Source organism: Rhinopithecus roxellana, chromosome 10, assembly GCF_007565055.1.
Source record: "Rhinopithecus roxellana isolate Shanxi Qingling chromosome 10, ASM756505v1, whole genome shotgun sequence".
NCBI lineage: Eukaryota > Metazoa > Chordata > Mammalia > Primates > Cercopithecidae > Rhinopithecus > Rhinopithecus roxellana.
This window is the reverse complement of record NC_044558.1, coordinates 126,728,281-126,747,707: the sequence shown is the minus strand read 5'-3', so window position 1 is coordinate 126,747,707 and position 19,427 is coordinate 126,728,281. Positions and strand designations below refer to the sequence as shown.

Below are 19,427 nucleotides of genomic sequence, written 5' to 3'. Positions count from 1 at the left end.
GCAACCTCCGCCTCCCAGGTTCAAGCGGTTCTCCTGCCTCTGCCCCCTGAGTAGCTGGGACTACAGGCACCAGCCACCAAGCCCAGCTAACTTTTTGTACTTTCATAGGTTTTGCCATGTTGCCCAGGGTGATCTCGAACTCCTGAGCTCAGGCAATCTGCCTGCCTCAGCCTCCCAAAGTGCCAGGATTATAGGAGTGGGCGCCCAGCCTCCTATTTCCTTTAGATACAGAGGTGTAGGTATAATTTAAATTCTAAATACAAACATACTGTTTTTTTTTGAGATGGGTTCTCACTCTGTCACCCAGGGTGGAGTGCAGTATAGTACACTGCAGCCTCGTCCTCCTGGGCTCAAGTGATCTTCCTGCCTCAGCCTCCTAAGTAGCTAGGAATACAGGTATATGGCACCATGCCTGGCTGATTTTTTATTTTTCCCAGACATAACCTTTTAACCACCACCACCACAAGAAACAACTAGATTAGAAAAAGCAAGATTAGGCTGGGCGTGGTGGCTCACACCTGTAATACCAGTATTTTGGGAGGCTGAAGAGGCAGATCGCTTGAGGTCAGGAGTTCGAGACCAGCCTGGCCGACATGGTGAAACCCTGTCTCTACTAAAAATACAAAAATCAGGCAGGCATGGTGATGCATGCCTTAGTTCCAGCTACTCGGGAGGCTGAGGCAGGAGAATTGCTTAAACCTGGGAGGTGGAGGTTGCAGTGAGCTGAGATCGTGTCACTGCACTCTAGCCTGGGTGATAAGATAGAGACTCTGTCTCCAAAAAATAAATAAATAAATAAATAAAGAAACAAATAAATAAAATAAAATAAAGAAAATGAAAAAGCAAAATTAAATCACAAGTATTCATCTTATACTATCCATGGGCATAATTTTATATCCTAACATCAAAATCAACATAATTCAATGAACTAAGTGTGTGGAAGGGTAGGGACTCCACAAACTCAGGTTTCCTGATCTCTTCTTTCAATGTTTAGTTAACAACTTTTTCCTAATATTACATGGACCCTTACTGGTTGTGAAAATGTCAGAGATACTGGTAATTACATGGGCCAGAAGGGATTAAAGATTTGATGGGAAAATTATTTGAACATACTCTTAAAAATCGGGGAATCCTTCACTGATAATCTGGATATAAGAGCTCTCTTTTGACCCAAAGACCTGTCAGTAACAATGCACAAATACTGCTATATTATAGTTACAAAAAGATTTCAGGCTGGGTGCAGTGGCTCACCCCTGTAATCCCAGCACTTTGGGAGGCCAAGGTGGGTGGATCACTCAGGAGTTCAACATAGCAAAATCCCATCTCTACAAAAACTAGAAAATATTAGTCGGGCGTGGTGGTGTGCTCCTGCACTCCCAGCTACTTAGGAGGTTGAAGCAGGAGAATTGCTTAAACCTGGGAGGCAGAGGTTGCAGTTGCAGTGAGCTGAGATTGTGGCACTCCAGCCTGGCCAACAGAGGGAGGGCTCTGTCTCCAAAAAAAAAAAAAAAAGAGAGAGAGATTTCATTGTGATGAGGTGTAATGAGTTGAGTGCACTGGACTATGAGGCACCCAATTAATAAACTGCCTGCATAATTGGTATCTACTGGGGTAGTAAAATTATGTTAACTTTATACTAAGGGAAAGTCTCACGTTAAACATACCTTCTCTTTGTGGGTTAAAGCATCCAGAGGGGATATAGTGGGAAAACAGTAAAACAGGAAAAGTGGTTGATCAAAAATCAAGACAGTCAAGTTTTGATTCCTGCTTTCCTATTAAGTACTTAGACCTTAGATGAGTTACATATTCTGGGGCCTTCAGAATATTGGGGGCAGGGTAGGGGAGTAGGGGAGAAAAGACCAAGAGATTTAAAAAAAAAAAAATATATATATATATATATATCCCGGAGATGGAGTCTTTCTTTGTCGTCCAGGCTGGAGTGTAGTGGCATGATCTCCACTCCCTGGACCTCTGTCTCCCGGGTTCAAATTATTCTCCTGCCTTAGTCTCCCAAGTAGCTGTGATTACAGGTGCCTGCTGCCACGCCCAAATAATTTTTGTATTTTTAGTAGAGACGGGGTTTCACCATGTTGGCCAGGCTAGTCTTGAACTCTGTACCTCAGATGATCCACCCACCTTGGCATCCCAAATTCCTAGGATTACAGGTGTGAGCCACCACGCTTGGTCCAAGAGATTATACTTGGGGTTACAGAAAGAGTTTGTGGGCTAAACAGAACTAAAATGCAGGTCTCCTACTTTCTAAAGCAGCACCCTTTTAACTATGCCAGCGATCCCTAAACTTTTGGATTTAAAAAAAAAATCCTTCTATTTTTAAATTTTGCCTAAGATATGAATATTATTTTTAAAAAACCATACTCGTCTATCACAATGACTTAAACATAAAAAGGCATTAACAATTAGGAAGGATATAATCTTATAGTACCAGAGAGCCCTTTATATGCTATTAAAATCTAGCCAATGGCCAACTGATACTGGGATCCTCTTTTTTCATCTAGAAGATGATTTCATCATAAACTTACTCTAGAGCTCTAAAATTCTATGCCTTATTTTATATTTTAAATATTCCTTATTCTTTCAACAATTTCTCCTAAACTAAATTTCCTTCATCATGCTGGTTGTTCTTCAGGATTTCAATGTCTCTACTCAAAAAGAGGTTGTTCAAAATTGAACAAAATGTCTCCAGACAAGAACCACTGCATTCAGGCCAACCATCTGATGCCTTCAGGGGTGGAGAGAGGGAGAAAGGTACCCAATTGCTCTTATATAACCAGCATAAAGAGTTCAATTTCTTGAGGCTTTCCCTCCACGGGTATTTCCCATTTTGTTTCTGCTTGGTCTTCCTCCCCCTCTTCACCTTCTCTGATCACACTAAAGCCAGAAACTGGAAAACATCCAGAGCTGGCAACCCCATGACTATGTGCAAATATGTCAGCTAGGGAAAGCTGACTCCATCAAAGAGACTGCCCTAGTACAAAAGCAATTTACCCTGATGCACCTTGGTTTATCTGGTCATTCACAAATTCAAGAAATACTACAGTAGGCTTAATATGCAAAAAGCTAGAGATTAAGCACTGAGCTATATCATAGAAACATGTAAGGAAGGGGACATACATTATCAATCTAAAACACACCCAAAATTGCTTATAAGCTAATGTCGAAATTATAGTTCAAAAACATAAGTACACTAAAACACTTCTGTCAAGCGCTCTGAAGTATTCATAATGTGTGGGTTGGGCCCTGTTGTAGAGATGTATATTGAACCTGAACTGTCAACTATCATATGATCATTAATAGCAGGATATGTATATTTTTAGTAAGCTTGGTTAATTAATGACATTAAAAGGCTCTTCTGTCATCTTTGGAATCACATTCGGGGAATTTTAATTAAAAATTAAATTATTATCAAGCAAATTTATTTTTATCCCATATATTTCTAGCACTTCGAGACCTGTTTTTCAAAACTACAATTCCCTTTAGTGACTTTTTTCCCCAAAGAAATTCAAATTAAGCAAAGTGTGATTTACTTTTAACTGAAAGCTTAAGAAATGAATACTCCAAGCTCCTGCATCAGATTTAGTGCCCCATTGACCAGCAGCTGCCTGTCAAGCACCATAAAAACCCTTTCCCTGTGATTCTGCCATGCAGAACAATGGCTTAAGAACCATGCATCTTAACAGTGCCTGCCACTCAGAATGAAACTTTAAAGCTTTGTTCACAGATGCAGGGATCTACTATTTGAGTAAATATTAAACCTTTTTCTTCCTATGAGAACTTTAATAACAAAAGGCTTTCATAAAGCTCTTTAAAAAATGATTTAGATATTGAATTACAATTATGTTTCTTTCCACCAATAAAAAATCATTTCATTAAAAAACACAACTATTTTTATGATGAAGTTTATATCATAATGTAGATGATATTTTCTTATGATCCAAAGTGGACTCAAGCTATTTCAAAAGAACATCTAAATAACAGTATTTATAAAAACTGGCATAACAGTTAACCCAAAAATGTAGGAGGAACCCAGAGAAAACCTTAGCTCAAAATAACCTAAAACCAGCCTTCAGAAGCTGTTGGTCTATGTCCAAAAGAAAGAAGTCACAGAAAGACTTTACTGATATTAATTACTTATAAAGGAACCTAAAACCAGTATTTATACTTAACAATTTTTAAAAAATCCTCTAATTTCAAGATATCTGTTGACTCTCTATATACACTTTTAAACTTAAAGTATGATTTTTGGAGAAAAGTGATTCTTCTTTGAAGTGAGATTTAACTTGGTGAGCAGAGACTCAGCAATCTTCTGATTTAGATTTTTATTATTTTCCTGAAAGTCATTACTTTCCCAAGTACTTTCAAACATCCTTTCATTTTTTTTCCCCCAGAACTGCTTCCTGCTTCTGTCTAATCAAATTGTATTAATTTATTTTCCTGCTAGTAATATACGAACTTATTCGTGTTTGTCATTCATCCAACATTAAGTAATCTAATTTTTATTCACCTGTGCCTTCATTAATTCATTTATTTATAATTTTGGTCAATCTGGTAAGTGAAAAATAATGCCTAATTGATTCTTTAATGTGCAATTCCCTGATTACTGCTAAATTTGAGCATTTGCCAGTTCTGTTTTTAAAGAAAACTGACAAATAAGATTATACATATTTATGGTGAACAACATGATGTTTTGACATATATATATTGTGGAATGGCTAAATCAAGCTAATTAACATATGCATTACCTCACATAACCCATCCAACCACTATCTTCTCTTTTCCCAAATCTTTTCTTTGCAGTAAAAGGCACCAAAGCACCCTAGTTGCCCAGGCCAAAAAGGCAGGGTGCTATTCTTGATTTCCCTCAAGAAACTTCCAGATTGGAGTGCAGTGGTGCGATCCTGGCTCACCGCAACCTCTGCCTCCCAGATTCAAGAGATTCTCCTGCCTCAGCCTCCTGAGTAGCTGAGATTACAGGTGAGCACCAAAATGTCTGGTTAATCTTTGTCTTTTTAGTAGAGATGGGGTTTCAGCATCTTAGCCAGGCTGGTCTCGAAATTCTGGCCTCAAGTGATCCGCCTGCCTTGGCCTCCCAAAGTGCTGGGATTACAGATGCGAGCCACCTCGCCCAGCACCAAACTTAATCTTGAGCAAGACGGGTTTGCAGTCAAGCACATCAAAGCAACCAACTAGACTTGTCAATTATATCCTGAATACATCCTCTTCCTCTTCTCACTTCAATCACTTAAGTAACTTTTGAACTTTCTCCAATTTACTCTCCAGATCTCTGAGACACCAATCTGAATACATCTCTCCTAGCTTATGTCTCTAGCCTTGTTCTTCACTCATTGTTTCCCCAGTTACAACCAAGTCATACTGGATTTCTTTTGATTCTTCTGTTCTCTACCAACCCTGGAACTTTGCATATTTAAGCCATAACATGCATGTCATTCTTCATATCACAGCTTGTGTTTTGCTTCCTCTACAAAGGTTTTCCTGGACTCTGAATCCTTAAGATTATGTTGGTTGTCCCGAAATGTGTTCCTACAGCACCCTGGTCTGCCTTCATTGTATCTGTCACACTAAATTGCATCTACTTATTCAACTGTCTCCTCTAGTAGAGAATTATCTTTGTGAGAACCTGGACTGTATCTTTTCATTATTTGACTTTGCAGTCTCACAATTAGCAAATAGCAGTTGTACAATAAATATATTAAGAAAAAGTGCATGCAAAAATGAATAAAAGCTCACATAAATACATTTACTTTTCATTTTTTTTAGAGTTGGGTTCTCACTGTGCTGCCAGACTGGAGTGCAGTGGCACAGCCATAGCTCACTGTAGCTTCCAAGTCCTGGGCTCAAGCAATCCTTCTACTTCAACTTCCCCCAAGTAGTTGGTACTACAGGCATGCACCACTATGCTTGACTAATTTTTAAAAGTTTTTTCAGAGATGGGGTCTTGCGAGGTTGCCCAGGCTGGACTCAAACTCCTGGCCTCAAATGATTCTCCTGCTTTGGCCTCCCAAAGTGCTGGGATTATAAGCACGAACAACTGCTTCTGGCCTTGTATTTAATAGTTATGTGCATCCTGATTTAAAGAAAGCCCAAGAATAAGACTGAAAATTAGGGAGCAGTAGGCCTTTGCTGCCTCCATATTACTTGTCTCAGAAGATCCTTACATTGCACCAAGCTGCAGAAACTGGTAATGGAGGTCAGAGAAGAGGTGATAATGGCAGGGGACAAGACAGGGGTGAGTTGGGAAGATAGGGCTTGCTCCTTCCCTCTCCCAAATAAACTCGATCTCTACCTGCAACCCAAGCCTTTTCTTGTGCTTGAACAGGTAGGATGACTCCTTGCCAGTAACAAAGTTGAGTGACAGAACATAAGAGACAGAGAATAAATACTTATATCTGATCATCATAAACAAAAGACATAGTAATGAAGCTGTAATAGCTAAAACACAATTTAAACCAATTTTTTTTTTTTTTTTTGAGATGGAGTCTGGCTCTGTCTCCCAGGCTGGAGTGCAGTGGCCAGATCTCAGCTCACTGCAAGCTCCGCCTCCCGGGTTTACACCATTCTCCTGCCTCAGCCTCCCGAGTAGCTGGGACTACAGGCGCCCGCCACCTCGCCCAGCTAGTTTTTTGTATTTTTAGTAGAGACAGGGTTTCACCGTGTTAGCCAGGATGGTCTCGATCTCCTGACCTCGTGATCCGCCCGTCTCGGCCTCCCAAAGTGCTGGGATTACAGGCTTGAGCCACCGCGCCCGGCCTAAACCAATATTTTAATTAGTAGCGCAGAAACCAATTTCCAATAACACAGCATCAAAAAAACCTGGGTTCATAATAACAAGACATACTTACCCCCTGGTTTCTTCTTCATGACCCCTCCCCTTCTGGATTTTAATCCACTGTTCCAACTGCTGCATTGAATTTGTTCTCTGTATGACTCGATCAGCCTCTGTGTATAAGGGCCCTGTACTGGGGCGATTTCCACCTCTAAGATCTGCTAGGCTAACATTGACTATTTTGTTCTCTGAACTATTCAAGTTGACTGGTCTGTAGTGTGCAGTTTGAGCAGGGCATGGTGACCCACTCTCATATTCAGATGGCAGAGAATTCAGCTTTACACTATTAATTTTTGTTAACGGTCTATCTTGACCATCCTTCTGAAATCCGTATTTTTCAGCTTCTAATGCCTTTTTTTCTTCAATTTTGCTCATTTCCTTGTTTTTTTGATTGTTTTGGATCTCTGGTTTAATTAGAACTCTATGGTTGGGAATGTTATTGCTTTCCTTAGTTGGTGCATTTTCAGATGTAATCTTGTCCACTCTGAAATCAGAGAAGAAAATCATAGTAAATCAGATGAAATAATGCACATATTACTTCTGGGATTCAATCTAGGAAAAATTCTACTTTATGGGGGTGGGGGCAAGGGGACTGGAAAGGGTCACAGTGGACAAGTCTACACAAATACCCAATGCTGTGATATTAACATTCAAGCACAGCACCAGAATGTATAAACAGAAAGGGGGGAAAAAGAAAACATAAAAGAACTACAGGGTAAAAAGTGATGTGTGCTCCCACCATTAGGAATCTGAAAATAAAGCAAATTAAGACTGCCTTATGACAGTTAAACCACAAAATCTACACTCCTTGTTGACTCATGAGACAAACATGAGTCTGGTTGTGGAAATGGCTGCAACAGGAAATTACAGTCTGATGCTATCAAAGATCTGAACCATATGATTAACTCCTTTTGTCTGTATTCAAGAGGAACTCAGTATGATTTTAGAGCTCTTGAAGTCTGACTGCACACGTCCGGGTTGCAGCTCTGTTCTTACTAGCTGTGTCTTCAGGCAAAGTTCAGAACACTTCAAGTGCCTATGCTTCCTCTTTGGTAAATGGGTATGATTGTGTCACCAAGATCAGAGGGTTCTTGTGAGAATCAGATGAGTTAATAAGTGGCTGGCACAGACCTTACTGCCATCATAATTCTATCACATCAAGCAATCTTTGGGTTAGAATCTGGCATCCCATGTCCACCTGGCCACTGAAACAGAATGAGCTAGTTAACAGCATGTGTCTAGGTCACTTGACAGTTGTACTGCTCACTAATCACTTCCAGACTCTGAAAAGATCAAGCTGAGTGTCTGAATCTGCACGAAACTGCCAAGATCATGCCACTCTAGGAGGCCTCTCAGGAGCCAGCCAACCCTCCATATTCCAATAAATAAAAATGCTTCTATCAGAAACTAGGTTTGGTAATGCTGTCAATGTTTATGATGTGTGGAAAAGATGTAGATCTACATACATATATCTGTAATCAACTATAGATGAAGATATCTAGAAAGTCTGGAATATGGTCACTGAGGCAAAAAAAAAAAAAAAAAAGGTGACTATATTTCTTGGAGTAAACTTAACCCATCCATATATTTAGGTTAGATATAAACCATAGCTTCTAGATTGGAGGCAATATTAGAATTGGGAAAATTTACTAAGACAGACTATGTGCTTCTTTCTCCTGAAAAATAAAAGTTGGCCAGGGGTGGCAGCTCGTGCCTGTAATCCTAGCAGTTTGGGAGGCCAAGGTGGGTGGATCACCTGAGATCAGGTGTCTGAGACCAGCCGGGCCAAAACGGTGAAACCTGGTCTCTATGAAAAATAAAAAATAAAAATTAGCCGGGCGTGGTGGTGGGCATCTGTAATCCCAGCTACTCGGGAGGCTGAGGCAGGAGAATTGCTTGAACCTGGGAGGCAGAGGTTGGAGTGAGCTGAGATCATGCCACTTCACTCCAGCCTGGGCAACAGAGTGAGACTCCATCTCAAAACAAGAACAACATAAAGAAGGCATAGAAAATTTACACTAAAAGCACGTGTATCCTTGCTATTTGGGAGGAAAGGAGTTTTAACATTAAACATAAAATAACTGAAAAGATTTTTAAAACATAATTACTGTAGTCTATCTAAAGCTATTATTATTACTGCCATCATGATTATTACCATTACTATTTGAGACAAGGTTTCTTGCTCTATAACCCAGTGGGGAGTGCAGTGATGTGATCATGGCTCACTGCAACCTCAACTTTCTGGGTTCAAGTGATCCTTCCCTCTTAGCCTCCCAAGCAGCTGGGACTACAGGTGCAAGCCACCACAACCAGTATATTTTTAAATTTTTGGGGGGACGGGGTTTCACTGGTTGCCTAGGTTGATCCTGAACTCCTGGGCTCAAGCAATCCTCTTACCTTGGCCTTCTAAATTGCTGGGGTTACAAGCGTGAGCCACCATGCTTGGCCTAAAGTTATTATTTTAAATTAAAACTGTGGTGCATTTTTTTTTCTTTTTCCCCAAGATTTATCATTGAAAAAGTCATCATCAAAAAAAAAAAAAAAAAAAAAAAAAAAAAAAACAGAAAAAGTCATCAAAAAGACACGTATGATGACTTTTCTCTAAATGGAATAAAGCTGACTCAGAAAAGTATGCTACGGTACCAAAAATAATGTCAAACTTGTGATCTAATTTTAAAAAGTGACACTTAACTTACTGCAGAAAATACACTAATATATATAAAATGAAAATAATGGGCTTAGAGATGAAAATTATTCAGAGAACGCATACTATACTTAGATTTTCTTTTTTTCTTTTGGCCATCAATGATCTGCACACTAGGAGACTATGACATTGTAGGGAACAGGTGAAATACTTTATAAAGTTAGGGAAAATGAACTCTCAAGTTAAAAACTGGATGTTCTATTAGAGTGATATGCTCTAATAAATATTTTAAGTATTTGGGCCATACAGCAAAATGAATGCATTAGCTTAAAATCCAGCAAACAAAATCTCTCTATACTTACTTTCACTTTGAATGACTAAATCTAATGGGGTGGGATAAAAATTCCAACAACTAGGAGTAGAAGAAAACATGTAATTTCTATAGGATAATGGACGCTAAGCTGGGCACACAGGTGGTATTAATAAATCTTGTCTGAATAGATTACACTAACACAGACGGCTGAAAATTGTATAAGCACATAGCCAGTGAACTGTCAGGTTGCCAAGACAAGTCAAATAATTGTCATCTTTATCATCCCAAATTATGAGTAATTACTAGTTTTTAGAGTGGGAAATTTAATAAAATAAAGTAGAAACATGCTGAAATTCAGAGAAAAGTATAATATACAATATTGAAATTATTTGGACATAAATATTTTAATTATTATACAGATTTCTGTATTCTAAACAATTCCCTAACAATTTTGCTTGGAAGTTAAAGTATTGAAGTTACATTTTTATTTTTTTTGAGAGGGTCTCACTCTGTTGCCTGGGCTGGAGTGCAATGGCACAATCACAGCTCATAGCAGCCTCAACCTCCTGATTCAAGTGATCCTCATTCTTCAGCCTCCTGAGTATCAGGGACTACAGAAGTGTGGTACTATGCCTGGCTAATTTTTGTATTTTTGGTACAGACGGTGTTTCATCATGTTGCCCAGGCTGATCTCAAAATCCTGGACTCAATTGATCCCTCAACCTCCCAAAGTGCTAGAATTACAGGTGTGAGCCACCATGTCAGCCTGAAGATTTTAAATGAATTCTTTTCACCTACACGTTTTCTCTTGTTATCAGTGCTAACCACCTCATCTTTATGCTACTCAGGTAATTTTTACACATGTAACTCCAAAAACAGATTTTCCTTCTATCTGCTCTCATCCTGGAATATGCATATGGCAAAAGTGTTTTTTCTTAAAAATAGATGTCCTAGAGCTATATCCTAGACCCTCTTTTCTTCTCAGTTTTTCCCCAGCTCTAATTACTAGTGATTGGGTAACTTGATTTAGACTTGATATTTACAAAAATAGCACAAATACACAGCATCAACCTAAGTCTTTTAGCCAAAAAGCCAAGACTTTATTAAAATGCACACTAGAATAAGAAAAACAAAGGACTAGACATATATTGTAACAATCCCTAATTTCCTGAGAAGAGGCAAAAAAGGCTAAACTTGCACAATAGCATCTTTCTTATATAAGATATGTGCTGAGCTGTCACTGGAAGAAAAATTAACTTGCATCATAATTTTTTCTTCAAATTACAGGAATATATATATATATTTTAAAAAGCACATTATACTACTTGTATTTATGTAGTCTGATAATCAGATTTCCTCTAACTAGGTATATTGAAGAATATTAAAATGATTCATATCTTCATGCAGGGAAAAACACATGGGTCAATTTTAACAGCACTTATCTATATTATTCAAGGAATCTAAGTAGTGGAGTTTCAATATAAAAAAGGCACAATTCATCAAGAAGTAGATTTATTTGGAACCAATCTAAATGCTTGATAAACTATTTTCTGGAGACATTCACTACAAAACAAAAATTAATCAGAAATGTTGAAAAAATGAAACTATCAAAATTTCTTACTGTAATTTATTACACTTTAGAAATATCAACACACTATTACAGAAAAACACAACTTAACTTCATAAAAATAAACTCTCTTAGGATTTAGAATCTTAAAAACACTATCTCAAAGGATAAAAATCTGTGTAGCTTTAAGGTAACAATTAAAAACGTACTCACCGGAAATTAAAGGTAATTCTGTAAGAAGAAAGAACATTCAGTTTGAATGTTAGGATTCTGCATTCACCCCAGTACACTGATAGGTGAAAATGAATAAAGAAGAAAAAGAAGAAAAGTGGAATAAAAATGTAGGTGGTATTGCAAACTAACAAAATGTGTATTAATTTAATTCAGAACAGGAATTGATCCTTGCTTTCTGAGGAAAAAATGATTTCATACCATGACTATTAAAATGATATGTACTATGACAGTGAAATACTTGCAACGCATGGAATAAAATAGAAGTGGAAATAACCATCACTTTTTTCTACAAGCCTTTACCTTTTCACAGGTTCTGTCTGTACCAGGGCAGCATCTAACATGGCTTTCATCCACAACTCCATTTCCTTTCCTGTATCAGTGCAGAAATAATAGGTCCGCATGTTTGGATGGGCTGCCTGATTGAAAATGACACGATCATTTTAAATAAAAATATAGGATTCTGTAAAAGAAAAAGAAAAAAAGATAAGTGATTCCTGACATAGAACACTGCTATCAAATTTCAGAGTAAGTAGACTTATCTTTTATATGAGATATGGAAATCAATCAAGAAAAATATAGTTATTAATGTGAAAAATATATATTAATTTTCCCCCCAACGTCACCCTTTTTCTTTTAGTTGTGTGCACACTCTAAAATTAAAAAATAAAATAAAATAAAAAGTGCATGGAAAGGAAAGGAGGTGAGAAATGAAGTACTTAGTGGTGCCTCTTCCATCTCCACATTTCTAAAAATTTCCATTTACTGCAATTTGCACCTCTTTTTTTTTGAGACAGAGTCTCACTCTGTTGCCTAGGCTGGAGTGCAGTGGCACGATCTTGGCTCACTGCAACCTCTGCCTCCCTGGTTCAAGCAATTCTCCTGCCTCAGCATCCTAAGTAGCTGGGATTACAGGCATGTGCCACCATGCCCAATTAATTTTTGTATTTTAGTAGAGACGGGATTTTGCCATGTTGGCCAGGCTGGTCTTGAACTTCTGACCTGAAGTGATTTGCCTGCCTCGGTCTCCCAAAGTGCTGGGATTACAGGTGTGAGCCACCATGCCCAGAATAAGAATATTTATTTAAGAATAAATATTCTTTATTCAAGAATATTCCCAGCAACCAGCAACAAAATTAATAGGAATGTACATATTATGGCATTTCCCTCCTGCGTTAGCAATTTCTTTAGGCATCAAAAGGCACTGCTGTATTTTATAGAATCTTTTAAAGATACTTACACCCAAACACAAAAGATTTATAAATGATCCAAAATGGTGTTTCCTTTTTGAGCTGTTCCTTAATAAACTGCTCAAATGTTCTATGTTAAGATAATTAAAACCACCTACAAAGTGTTACTGGACTCTCTGAGTGGGGTTTTGGAAAAATAAAGACCACTGCCCCTGTGATCAATCTAAGGAACACTGGGGCTGGTGTCAAGATGATCCAGTTCCATCCATGACTCAAGACACTAAGAGTCCCCACCTATGCTCGCCATCAGTCAAATGGAAATATTTACTAGATGATGTCAAAGTACCCAGTCTAGCTTTAAGTTCCATGCTTGTGTTCAATAATTGTCTATAAAGTTTCTACTTACCATTCTGATAAGCACTTGCATCAATGTCAACAAACTTAGCAGTAAAGCAGCTCACACATTCAGAGGAAACAATACCACAGAAGAGAGAAAGTGAAACAGCAATTACTATTCTTGTTACAGATAAAATTAAAACTAAACCAAATAATCACAGAGAAAATATACTTAACATGCATGGTCACTTTTATTGCTATTTTAGCATTGTAGTATTTTTTAAGAGTCTAAAAACGCAGAAAAAAGTCCTATAAATAGCACAAATTGATAAACATTTGCTAAACTGATAAGTAACAAAAAAATTTAAATTCATGGCCAAATAATAGTGCTACTATCATGCACCTCTACATGTGTACTTCATAAAGTTATAATTTTAAATTTTCAAAGTGTTAACCTTTGTTATAACATCATAAAATATTTAATTATGTTTCCCTGGTTTACACTGTTGATAAAAGTTTCTTTGATAAAGTTAATTTAAATATGAAAATACTCCCCTCTTATCTTCAGGTCTTTGCTCAAGTTACATCACCTTCTCATTGAGGCTGTCCATCACACAACCCCTTAACCTCACCACTATACCTTTCCTGTTCATAGCCGGCTAATTTTGTATTTTTAGTAGAGATGGGGTTTTTCCATGTTGGTCAAGTTGGTCTTGAACTCCTGACCTCAGGTGATCTACCCGCCTCAGCCTCCCAAAGTGCTGGGATTACAGGCATGAGCCACCGCACCTGGCTTTTTTTGGGGGGGGGGGGCGGCGGGGGCGGGGGTGGGGATGGGGAGGGAGTCTTGCTCTGTCGCCCAGGCTGGAGTGCAGTGGTACGATCTCGGCTCACTGCAACCTCTGCCTCCCAGGTTCAAGCGATTCTCCCACCTCAGCCTCCCCAGTAGCTAGGACTATAGGCAAGTGCCACAATGTCCGGTTAATTTTTGTATTTTTAGTAGAGATGAGGTTTCATCATGTTGGCCAGGCTGGTCTCAAACTCCTGACCTCAGCTGATCCTGACCTGCCTCAGCTTCCCAAAGTGCTGGGATTACAGGCATGAGCCACTGCACCCAGCCTGCTAATGTAACATATTAATTAGCAAAAGTTGTAAATCAGCTGCAGTCCTCAGTATTCCTTAAAAATGATGCGAATTTAAAATTGAATCAATTTTATAATGGTATAAACATTTTCATTGTTAACTAGCAGCAGTTCCCCCCTCTTTTCTCTTAAAATGAAATTTCTGCAAGAACCTTATAGTTCTTACTCTAAAACAGACTGAAAAACTAGGTGACCTCTGAAATTTATTTTAGCCATAATCATGAAGCAAAGAATGCAGAATGATTTTTGAAAACAAAAATCTCCAAAAATAGCACTGAAGACCTCTTACTTGAGAGTGATCCACAAACCAGTAATACCACAAAGATTGGTGGGTACTGTTAATCAGGGGGATCTCAGGTCTGCTTGAATTTAATAACAGCAGATTTCACATCTCAACTTCAGTGGTCTCTGTAAAGTACCTGATGATCATGATGTACTTAGACCCAAGAACATCTTGAACATCTTTGCCATTATTCTCTAAGTTTTTCAATAAATGTACATATATGTACATTTACTAAAAAAAAAAAATTGTTGTCTCTTATAGTACTCTTCCTCCAAATTTATTATTAATAATAATTATTATTAATACAGGGTCTCACTCTGTCACCCAGGCTGGACTACAGTGATGCAATCTTGGCTCACTGCAACCTCTGCCTCCCGGGCTCAAGCGATCCTCCCACCTCAGCTTTTTGTGTAGCTGGGACTATAGGCACACGCTACCACACCTGGCTAATTTTTGTAATTTTAGTAGAGACGGGTTTTACCATGTTGGCCAGGCTGGTCTTGAATTCCTGGGTTCAAGCTCTGTCTGACTCGGCCTCCTAAAGAGCTAGGATAACAGGCATGAGCCACTGTGTCCATCGTATTAATAATTTTTTTTTGAGACAAGGTCTTACTGTGTTGCCCAGGCTGGACTGCAGTGGCGTGATCATGTCTCACTACAGCCTTGGCCTCCCAGGCCCAAGTGGTCCTGTTACCTTGGCCTCCTAAGTAGCTGGGACTAGCCACCACACCCGGCTAGTATGGTTTTTGTTTGTTTGTTTGGTTTTAGAGACAGGGTCTCACTATGTTCCCCAGGCTCAACTCCTGGACTCAAGCGATCCTCCCACTTTGGTCTCCGAAAGTACTGGAATTACAGGTGTCAGCCACTGTGCCCAGACCTCAAATTTATTATTAAAAAATTCAAACATAGAGTAAGCTTGAAAGAATGTATAATAATCACCAGGACATCCATAATTATATTCATCAATTATTAGCATTCTGACATGTTCATTTTACCTAAAACCATTTGAAAGCACAGACATGAAGACACTTGACCCCTAAATATTTTAGCACGTGCTTCCTAGAGGGACATTCTTCTATACAACCATAAGACCATTAATTAGTATATTTTAAATACCAAAATCACTATAACTAAGATAGCTTTTTGTAATAATCTATGGCTCAATATCCATTTTTAACCAATGCAAGTTTTGAACACAGAATTAAAGACTGTATTATTTCCTTACCTTAAAAGCATATTTGCGATTAATGTGATCTTCAGAGGTAAGCAAAGCTATTTGAAAACTAGGTAACAGTATGCTTCCCAGGATACCCTCTTCTTTCTCATCTAAGAGATAATTTAACGTCTGATTAGAATTTTAAATGTTCTCATGAAGCAAAGTTTTTCAAGATCTATTTTTGCCAAATCAAAAGGTTCTTGTATGTAAACAAACTATATTCATGTTTAGGCAGGACTTTATAAGGTTTTAAATGAAAATATCAAGTAGCACAAGAATTTATACTTTGGTAGATATACTGCATTCGACAAATCCCCTTTACGTGTCATTCACTGAAAATATACTGGCATGTAAGTAATGGCATTAATCCACCCACATCTCTGATAGGATTTAAATGCTCAACCATTCTAACCCCAGACACATGGCTTTCTTGGTTACACCCTTCAGGCTTTGCTCAAAGGTCTCATCAATGAGGCCTTCCTTGACTACTGTATTTTAAAATGCTATTTATTTAACGTTTTCTCTGTTCTCCTTTGGGAATGTTAACATTTCCGACTCTCAATACCTCCGGCATACTATATGTTTCAGCGATTTATTTATTATCTTTTTCTCCACGCTAGAATGTAAGTTCTATAAAGACACTTGGAATGACAGTAGTAGATGCTCAAAAAATTTTGTTGAATAAATGAAGACACATGTGAATACATACTTAAACTATTGTATAAGAATTATATTCTTTTTAAAACATTTAACTTTGAAAGTTTGCTTTTACTATCATTCTGATACACAATAGTGTGACTAAATTACAGGCCTACAAGGCAAGCACATAAAATATACCTACGAAAATGATAAACATTAATCTTGACACAGTACAGATTCACATGATTAACTTGCTGCTTGGGGGAAGAGATGTTTATGAAACTTGAAATATGTACTTCATTGTTACAGACCTATAAGACAAGTTAATAAAGCTGTGTCATCAGGCTACTAAACTCACCAATGAGAAACCATAAATGGGAAATCTTTTTATTATGCTTGCTGTGTGTGCTTTCTTTTTTTTTTTTTTTCCTAATTATCAAAAACTTAACAAGGGATTTTATTTATTTCGCCCTCGTTTCCAGAGTATCTGGTGAAACACCCCAAAGGGAAAAAGTTATATTAAATGGAGGCTTTTTTTCGGTAGCTTTTCTCATAGCAATGGAACAAAATTTGGTTTTTACTATTCTGTGCTCATTCGGGTACAAATCACTAATGTGTAAAAGAATGAACGAAAGTATAGATTTAGTCCAAAAGGTTAAAAAGAGTTGGAAAGCAGTCACGAATTACAGAGAATGTGACAATTTAAAAGAATAAGTCAAACCCTAATTTTGAATCCAATTGTATGTTTTATGTTTATATAAAGGGTATAGTCAGAAACAGCACATGAAGTCATCTTTATTACAAAACCATTTTAACCAGATAATACATCCTTCTATGTCCCATAATAAAATAATCTTTCCTAAAGTTGCTTCAGAATAGACAGAGGCACTAAAGCACAGGGTGATTTCCCTAGATTACCTAAGGCCCAACACTAACTAGCTGTGAAATCCTAGCCAAGTTATTGATGCTTAGTATCTGTTTTATGATCTATAAAATTGAGGATAATAAGACTTACCTCAAAAGATTGTTGAGGGTTAAATGAGTTAATACACATAAAAAACTAAGCACAGAGGGTGAAGCACTAAATAAATATTGCCATTATTATATTAAAGATAGTGCATATAAAAAAATCTTCACCTTCTGTCAAATGACTGCCCTGAGTTCTTCAGCTTCTTAAACTGCTTCTAATCATGACATTCTTCTGTTTAGTTCTATATCAATCCTGACTGAAGCACTGTCCTAGTTTCTATCACCTAGAGAGCCTCATAGACTGACAAAGAGTAAGTACTGAGTAATGTTTGTAGAATGAAAGAACTCTCCACGGGATCAGCCAAGGCCTTTCTGAGATTGCATGGCAGCCCATTTTCTTTTGTCTCTGCCATTTCCTTCCTTCACTTTGCCACAGCTGATGGTTCCGAGAACAACACTCTCCAAAAAGCTTTCTACATATTAATCGCCATCACGGAGTTTGCTTCCTAGGGAACACAACCTGGGACAGGAGCCAGGAGAATCTCAACATTTTACTGGATACAAGTGACATTTTAGATTCCCCATTTCTACTTAGTTTTAAAGATATCTGGGAATAAGACAAAAAAATACATGCAATTACAACTGGGTAAATATCACTAATTATCATTTATAACCTGGAATACTCCAACACTCTGTTAACTGGTCTTTTGGCTTCTAATTAAAGTGCCAGAGTGATTCTCCTAAAATGTACTCCTGATCCTACTATTATTCTTGCACTCAACATAGAGTTCATTAGAATGGCAAACAAATGCCCTCTGTGCCAATAATCTACCTTTTCATTTTTTTTCTTAAGAGATGAAATCTATGTTGCCCAGGTTGGTCTTGAACTTTTGGGCTCCAGTGATACTCTCTACTCATCCTCCTGAGTAGCTGGGACTACAGGCAGGTACCACTACACCTAGCTCGATCTATCTTTTAAACCTAACCCCTGGTGGGTCTTCTAGCAATATAAGTTCTATGCATAGTTTTACAAATATGCCAAGCATTCTCATTCATGCTTTGCACGTGATTTAGGTCCTTTGCCCAGATCACTCTTCTTTCCTGGTTGCTTTCTTGTACGGACCTGGCCAACACTCATTCAACATAACTGAGAACCTACTATGTCATTCTTTCCAGACTCCTTCAGCTAATCTGTGAGTTCCATAACGATAGGGGGTTTATTGTGTTCATTTTTGCATCCTTACCTAATAAGGCATCTGTTGTATCAAAAAAGCTCACTGCTAGCTGCCACCTTTGTCTAAGTCATTATCACCTCTATGTAATAACTCCTAGCTAGTCTCTCTGTTCATATCCTTCAACTTTACAATCCATCCTTCAATAGCCGCTTGAGTGAGCTTTTAAAAATGTAAACCAAAGGGTATCATTCTTATGTTAAGAACATTCAATTGTTTCCTTATGACATTTGTAGTAGAATCCAAACTCCAATAGACTCCTACATGGTGTGATCTCTATTTCTCTATCCTTTCCTATTGCTAGCTGCCTCCAGCTCAGCAGATGGGTTTCTCCCTGTTCTTTCCACAATTCAAGCACTTTCTTACCTTACAGCCTTTGCACTATTCTCTCTCTTCACCTGGAACACTCCACACCTCTGGCTCCTCCTTGTCATTTAGATCTTCCTATCTAAAAGACCTACCCAGAGTACGGATCCATAGAGATCTTTCCCTTATGCTCACTGTTCATATTATAACCTTACTTTCCTAAAAAGCACTTATGGTCTTGCTTAATCATATGAGCTTATTTACTGTCTCCCTGATCTCTCTGGAATGTAAGATTCATGAGAGCTTTCTCAGACCTTGTTTTGGCAGCACCTGGAATGAAGCAGGTCCTGCTCAATAAATATTTAATATCTGTTGAATGAATTAAGTTCTATGGTAAGTTTAGTCAATAGACTGACTACAGAAAAGAGCAGTCAAAGTGCTCTCTTTATAACAATGGGCTCACTATATGCCTAATACGTGGCAAAGAACAGTGGGAA

The 19,427-nt window shown here is 38.0% G+C and overlaps 1 protein-coding gene across 4 annotated transcripts in view; it reads right to left on the bottom strand.

Annotated features, from left to right (window-relative positions):
• Positions 1-19,427, bottom strand: part of PLEKHA5 (pleckstrin homology domain containing A5) — a 254,613-nt gene that overhangs the window by 95,415 nt on the left and 139,771 nt on the right. For all 4 annotated transcript variants that reach the window (XM_030939462.1, XM_030939458.1, XM_030939459.1 and 1 more), the window contains exons 8-10: positions 15,794-15,894; positions 11,921-12,036; positions 6,879-7,346 (exon numbers count right to left, since the gene is read on the bottom strand). In XM_030939462.1, the coding sequence (XP_030795322.1) occupies positions 6,879-7,346; positions 11,921-12,036; positions 15,794-15,894 (685 nt within the window). The remainder of the gene's footprint in view (positions 1-6,878; positions 7,347-11,920; positions 12,037-15,793; positions 15,895-19,427) is intronic.